The sequence below is a fragment of the Limulus polyphemus genome, unplaced genomic scaffold (assembly GCF_000517525.1).
Source record: "Limulus polyphemus unplaced genomic scaffold, Limulus_polyphemus-2.1.2 Scaffold418, whole genome shotgun sequence".
Taxonomy (NCBI): Eukaryota; Metazoa; Arthropoda; class Merostomata; order Xiphosura; family Limulidae; genus Limulus; species Limulus polyphemus.
Genome location: NW_013666028.1, coordinates 510,218 through 517,845, shown reverse-complemented (window position 1 = coordinate 517,845; position 7,628 = coordinate 510,218). Strand labels below are relative to the sequence as shown.

General features: G+C 31.8%; 1 protein-coding gene across 2 annotated transcripts in view; it reads right to left on the bottom strand.

Moving 5' to 3' along the window:
* The window catches only part of LOC106458120 (metalloendopeptidase OMA1, mitochondrial-like), a 23,596-nt gene extending 17,749 nt beyond the window's left edge, over positions 1-5,847 (bottom strand). Inside the window, exons 1-3 of one of the 2 annotated variants that reach the window (XM_013917579.2) lie at positions 5,792-5,847; positions 2,603-3,525; positions 1,966-2,054 (exon numbers count right to left, since the gene is read on the bottom strand). In XM_013917579.2, coding sequence (XP_013773033.1) covers positions 1,966-2,054; positions 2,603-3,030 — 517 coding nt within the window. In that variant the 5' untranslated portion in view covers positions 3,031-3,525; positions 5,792-5,847. Of the gene's footprint in view, positions 1-1,965; positions 2,055-2,602; positions 3,526-5,412; positions 5,771-5,791 lie in introns of those variants that run through there. The other variant, XM_013917580.2, reaches the window with a different exon arrangement.
* Between the last annotated feature and the right edge of the window lie 1,781 nt (positions 5,848-7,628).

The following is a 7,628-nucleotide window of genomic DNA, read 5'->3' as shown; positions in this document are numbered from 1 at the left end:
CAAATCTACACCCTTACTCTCATCTACATAAGCAGTTACCTTTTCAAAGAATGTTAAAAGATTTGTAAGGCAAGACTTTCCCTTAGTGAAACCATGTTGACTATCCAATAAAAATTCTAAACATTATTAAATGACTTTGCAAAGCATCGTTTAACAGACTTTTCCAAATTTTTCCCCACAACTGAAGTAAGACTAATGGGTCTATAATTACTGTGACAATTTTTATCACCTCCCTTGAAAAGAAGAGTTACAGTAGCTAACTTCCAATCTTCTGGTACCTGCCTACTATTCAAGAACTGACAAAAAAAATAGTAGCAAGTGGCTCACATATCCAATCTTCAACTTCCTTCAAAATCCTTGGGGAAATATTATCTGGCCCAAGAGCTTTATCACCTTTTAAACTTTCCAATTTTTTTTTAACCAATTGGGGAAAAACAAAACTAGCAGTAAATTGATTGGTGTAACAACAAAGTTCTCATCTCGTAGCAAGAAAGCTGTCTGTATATCAGAAACGTTTTTTTTTTATATATGCTAGATTTTTTTTGTGTTTCTAAAAATTAGTTATTTGTTTAGTCTTGGTTTTTATAGATGTTATTGGCTGAAGATTTTACACAAACTGGGAACTTTGACAAGGTAATCTGGTAATACATAAAAATACACAAGTGATCAAGGTGACAAAATGTCATTTGTCCATAAAAGGTCATGCCTCTACTCACGAAACTATCAAACAAAGCATCAGAAAAAACAAAATAATGGTAGCTTCTTACATCTATATACCTATTGTTATCAGGAAAAACTATCCAAAAATGTATAGCTAAAAGAAAGAGATAACTTTGTTAAAGAACAAGTCTCAATTTAAACTTATTATCGATATATGTAAATTAGCATTTTTACTCTTGTCATTCTATTACTCATGTAAACAATCCACAACAAGACTATCCAAACCCCGCCACCTTCATGCTGATTCAAAGCACTTTTACAAGTACTTCTATACTTCAGAGAAAACAAATCCAAACCTATAAGCTTCTCTTCAGCTCACATTTCTAAATCAGATATCATGTAGCTGAGATTTCTCTTTCAAACTTGACATATTCATTCAAAATATTAAAAACCCACAAAAGAACAATGTTTTATCATTCACAATTAAAATCTTTATTTAAACTGATCAATGGTTATAAAAGGCACTATAAATGTTTCAACATGGTTTCACATCATCTTCTGGAGTGTGAAAAACAGTTACTTTGTGCTATATAAGTTCAAAAGCCATGGTCATGTGACTAGTTTACAAATAATAAAAAAGATCACACCATCTATATACTTTATTTTTTAACCCTTCATCCTTATTTAAAATCAAGTTGTTTTTGCTGTGTTCCATTATTTCAAAAGTTTCTCTGATATTTCTAACAGTCATATTAATTGGTTGAGCCAAAATAATTTTTTCCCACTACATATGTCCAGTATAATTTACATGTTCAGCTAATGCAGAGTTTTCACTTTTTAACATTTTTCTTATGTTCATTTATTCTAAACTCTGATTACATACTAAAGACAAAGTAATAACACACAAATGTTATAAAATACATGAAACTGTTTGTAATAAATAATACTTTGTAATTCATAAAATTATATATAGATTTTATACTTTTCATTGGGATATATGGTAAAAACATTTCTTTTTTATCTATTTTACCAAATGTTGATGTTAGTTTATTTTTTGTTCAACATTTAGTTTGTTAAATTTCCTCTATCACTAATATGAGGCGAGAAACCTCTATTTAATGCTACATTAATCCTACCTTCAGTAGTCATGTTTATATGTTCACAGCTCTGCACATTATTTTTACAGTATGTCATGTATCTGATAAATGAAGAAAAACAATACAGTGCCAGCATTTTTTAGGGATAAAAAAAATTCAAAAAGAAGCAAACATGTGCAAGGATATCATTTTTGCCTTGTATACATACCTCCTATTTTTACACGATTTGTTTTCAGCACTGAAAGAAAATATAACCTTTTGTGTTTTGGTAAATCTTTCCACCATTTTCTAAATCCCCTAAAATAAAAATGATAAATATTAAAAGTATATAACCTGTTTTTTATACTACTGACTAGAAAAACTTTCAATTATCAATAAACAGATTATAATTTGCAATATATAAGTATCACATCAGATATTTTGTACATTTTTGTAAATAACTCCATAGTTTAAAATACACATTTCCAGCAAATTAGTAGTTTGTCTCATTGACACATCTATTCATTATACTTACTTATATCCATATTTAAAATTTTTTAAATCTTGCTGCTAGTACTAATCTGAAGCTTTGGAAAGAAGTCTGAGAGATAATATACAAAGCATCAGTTACAAAAATTTGTATTTACAAATTAATGTAGTGTAACAAATTTTAATTTTCTCTAATCAGTGAAATTATTAAACCAAAATCATAAACACAAGTTATAAATGATCCAGAAAAAAATATATAGCATAACCACTTCTTTATATAACAGATAACATGCAAATATCATATCATCATTTTCCAATTGGCGTAAACTTCATGAACACTCCATAATGTGACGAAAAAAGTTTTACATTTACTGTACCTGCCAGTCAAAATGGCCATTCCTTTAGCAAATGGTTTGATAAACATCCATAGTGCTGGATGAATGTCATGTTTAGGAGAAGTGTGAAAATGTTGCACAAAGTTCGCAGTGCTGTTTGGTACTTTCTGTTTTAAGATAAAATACCAGGGTTGGGTTGCTTTAGAATTTAGTAATTCTCTTTTATTATTTCCAAAATTAAATATATGTCTGTTGTACATCCATTTCATGTGCTGAATCTTTTGTTGGGTCTGCACCACTGAAACTTTAAACTTCCTTGAATCTTTTGTCCAATGTCTCACACTAATGCTAGTCAGAGAAGGATTATAGAAGCTGTTTGTACAGTTGATAGGAAATGTAAACACTGATGAGTGTGGAAAGAATCTTAGTAATGTCTTCACACCACTGTAACACTGTTTGCATGAAAGCATGGCACAGCTTTGTTCATCAAGTATAATTAATTGTATTATGAGAAGTTTTTTTAGAACTTAAAGTTATTAAAATGATGTGCAAAAAAAGATCAAACACCATTTAATATACATCTGCTCAGCAAATCAAAAATGAGAGTTCTCCGTATTTATTATCCCAATGCCACTGACAACATTATCCAAAAAAATCCCAATCTCTTGAATTTTGTCATCACACATAATGCAACTGTCAAGTGAAGAGCTTTATAGAGAACTTTGGGGTTGAAAAATAAAGCAATAAGTGACAACCAAACAGGCCTTTCTCGAGTATTAATATTAGAAGGTTGAACAATGGGACTGTACAGTGCCATCCATAAGGATTTTGAAATATCTTCTGATTTACTGCTGTTGGCCATTTATTATAGGTTGGTGTTTCATGTATAAAGGATTGTGTCAAGTGGTCATCCACAAAACTGCTAGATTTTCAGTTTTCACTCACAGTTCACTTATGTTAAGATTCTGAAAAAAAAAAGAAAATGCAACTGATTAAGGTGACAGAATCATTAACACTACTTTTCAAATAATCACAAATACTGCTTAGCAAAACTAAATACAGCTTTGGAAATCTAATGTACATGTACAGATGCAAGAAACATTTCACTAAGCTTAAACTGAAGCTCATCAGGTAAACTATTATACAAGTATATAATTTTACCAGAGATCTAGTTTTAGTTTAAAATATAAAAACAAAAATTATACCTGGATTTCCAAAGCTTATGCTTATTAACTCTTACATTTCAAAAATTAATTTTTTTAATAAAGTTTCTGCTTTTTTGGATTAGAGCATTTCAGTTTATGTTTCTCGATATTTAGAAATGTTTTTATGGTATTAGTGGAAAAATAGGCAAAAAAAAAAGGTTTTGTGGTAGAAAGCAGAAAATGATGATAAATAATTTGATGCAAAGATGTCACAATTGGATTTCTCCAAAGGTCCACATTTGGATTTGTTTTTCATTATTTATATCAATGCTTGAATATCTACATTAACTGAACTACTAGTACATTAACTTTTCTGATGACATTAAGATGTTGGTTAGATTGATACTAACAATATTCTTGTTTTTAGTATATACTGTATGTTTAAATTTAGAAATAAGGAAACACGTCTACTAAGTAAGATGCAGATAATTGTATCAAACACATTTGAACATATCTTTGTAGATAACAGTGGGGAAGGAAAGGTTCCCAATATATCTGTAGCAGAAGATGCTCTAAGTATACTGAAAAGATTTGGTTTCGGTAAGGCATTCAGAAAAGTTAGGATTAACATTTGTTTAGTTAGTGCTTAAATTCAGGATGATGTAAAAATGGAAGAAAATTTAATGGTAATAATTTGTGAAGATGCTCAGTATTTCATGTAATACAAGACGATAATAATGTCAGAAATGGGAAAAATGAAGAGTTAATGTATTAACCAGATAAAAAGAACTACTATGAAGCTCTATAAATAATTCATTCAGGAGTGCTTCCCCAAGAGAAGTTGAGGACCAGAAAGTTGAAGAAGGGTGTAAGGAATAAATGAAAAATTAGTGGAGATATAAGTTTGGATTAGCATGATATTTAGGGACAATAAGGCTGTCCCATCCACTAAACTAAACTGAAACTATTAAAAAAAACAAAAAAAAACTCAAAGCCAGCGACACCAAAGACCTTAATATCATCAGCACTTTAAGTAATTTATTGACCATTCTTTCATATTTCATGTTAGATCTGTGGATACAAAAGAGATTTTTACATGTGATGGGATCTATTCTAAGCAAGCTGAAGAATGTTTACAGATGAACTAAATGGCTTTATTAGGGCAGTTCAAACACATTTTTAATTTTTCTACTAATTTATCCATTTGCTCATTTATCCATTTAGATTAAATCTAAAAGCTTTTGGCTAGAACCCAAGACATTTTTTCAAGACCGTCGATTGATTTAAGTTTTTTACATAAACCTGTTCAAGCTCTATTAGAAGTTTCCAAGTTAGATTATCCAATCTTTTTTTAAAAATGAAATATCTTTCACTCACTAAAAATACAATTTGAGATATGACTCTCATTATTATTATATCAACAACAACTGCAATGTGCACAATATGTAGTAAAAACTTATGAAAAAATGAACAGTCAACTGAATCTCCACTCCAATGAGAGTATCACTATCATTGTATCACTATCGTCGTTATTTAACTTATAATTCTAAGTGTTATATCAAAAGCCTAACTATCGCATAACACTACAACTTAAGTTGCTGGACCCATTAGTAATACTAATAGTAATAATAGCTATTACAACTAGTTGAACTAGTATTAGTATTAACTTAGGTGTTACTCATTCAATGTTAGTGTTAGTATTACTACCTCGATGAGCGTTGTTCTTTAGGAATATATCGTTTTTCTCTTCGATTTATTGAATCAAAAGAAGAATTTTCACAAGCAATACTAACAATACAACAGAACTATGAAATAACTATTACAATTCATAGTCAAACAGTCACGTTATCCTATTTTTTTATATATTTTTTTCGTGTACAGTAATCTAGCAAAAGTTTCCGATTGCCAAAGATGAGACTGAGTAAAACCCGAAATGAAAAAAGATACGGTGTTATCCGCTCCTAGACATAGTAGAATATATACTTTCCAGCAATTACTGGTTTTATTGGTCCTTGAAAAACAAATTCTTTCCCATCAGAATTTAGTTTTTGTTTGTAATTAAGCACAAAGCTACACAATGGGCTACCTGTGTTCTGCCCACCAAGGGTATCGAAACCCGGTTTCTAGCACAGAAGTCCACAGACATGCCACTGGGGGGAGGGGGCTCAGAATGTACAAAGATATAATGTGTAAATTATAAAGGCGCTTTTTTATTATAAAAAACTGTCACAAAAAAGATAAATAAAGATTTACAAGTGTTTAAAGAATATCATCATGACACTTTTCTAGTACCATTGAGATTCTGGAAAGTTCAATCATACAAAAGGTAATTCTCATTGAAATATCCACAGGCAATGCATAGAACTGACTCTGCAAATAATATCCAATTCCTTTTACTGAAGTACAGCGAATATTGTTATTCTGCAATTCTTTTGTATTGGAAAGCTATTCGTAAAAATGATAATTTCCAAGGAACTAAGGTATTGTTAAGTGGGGGTCACGTGACGAGTATTCTAGAAGATTCGCTAGTGTGTTACGACAGCGGGGTCACGTGACGAATATTCTAGAAGATTCGCTAGTGTGTTGCGACAGCGGGAGTCAATTGACGCTGGTAGCACGTGTTGAGAGTCTTAGAAGTTTCTAGAACAGGCAGTATTATCGTATATAAGTGCACTAGACAGTGAGAGAGACAGACGGACTCGAAGCACTAGTGGAGACAGACGAGGCAGAGACGTAGCGGAGACGAAGCAGGCAGAGAGAAAGAAAGACGGCGATTAGGGTTGGCGGGAACTGAGGATAGCAGACACAGAGATCGGAACTACAGTTTGCGGGGACGGACAATTAAGGCTAAGCACGATAGAAAGTGAGTGAATTGTTGTGAACTATAGTGTGTGTAACTGTGAAAATTAAGTACATTACAAAGTTGTATTGAGGAAGAATAAACAAGTTTTATAAAGAAAGGACTTGTATCTTAGAATAATTAACAAACAAACATACAGAGACGTAACAAATTGGTGGCAGAAGTGGGATAGAAAATAAGAAAAAGAAAAAAAAGAAGAAGAAGATGGAAACGAGAGGCGGAAAATCAAACTACAGCTTAGCAGATTTGATGGCATCAATACAAGAACAACAAAAGAAACAAGAAGAGCGAGAAAATAAACAAGAAGAACGAGAAGAGAAATTACAACAGTTGTTAGAGGAAAAAGAAAAGAAACAAGAAGAGAGACAACAGCAGTTGCAAGAAAACCTGCAACAGTGGCAGCTCGAACAGCAAAATAAACAAGAGAGATTACAGCAGTTGTTGGAGGAAAAAGAAAAGAAACAAGTAATCTCTCTTCTTGTTTCTTTTCTCGTTCTTCAGCAGTTGTTGGAGGAGAAAGAAAATAAACAAGAAAAGAAATTACAGCAGTTGTTAGAGGAAAAAGAAAAGAAACAAGAAGAACGAGAAATTAAACAAGAAGAGAGATTACAACAGTTGTTAGAGGAAAAAGAAAAGAAACAAGAAGAGAGACAACAGCAGTTGCAAGAAAACCTGCAACAGTGGCAGCTCGAACAGCAAAATAAACAAGAGAGATTACAGCAGTTGTTGGAGGAAAAAGAAAAGAAATAAAAAGAGAAATTACAGCAGTTGTTAGAGGAGAAAGAAAACAAACAAGAAGAAAAATTACAGCAGTGGCAACTGGAACAAGAAAGGAAACAGTTAGAAAGTCTCCAACAGTTGCAGGAAAGTCAGCAGCAACTACAGGAAAGTCAACAACAGTGGCAAGAAGTACAAATGGAAAACATCAGTAAATTTAAAAGCGAATTAGATACGTTAAAGAACGATTTTTTGTCTTTTACATAAGGAGGTTACATTGACCATCGACTTAATCAGCCCCAGACAATGGCAAGCCCCTTTCAAACCCCACAGCTAAACCCGAATG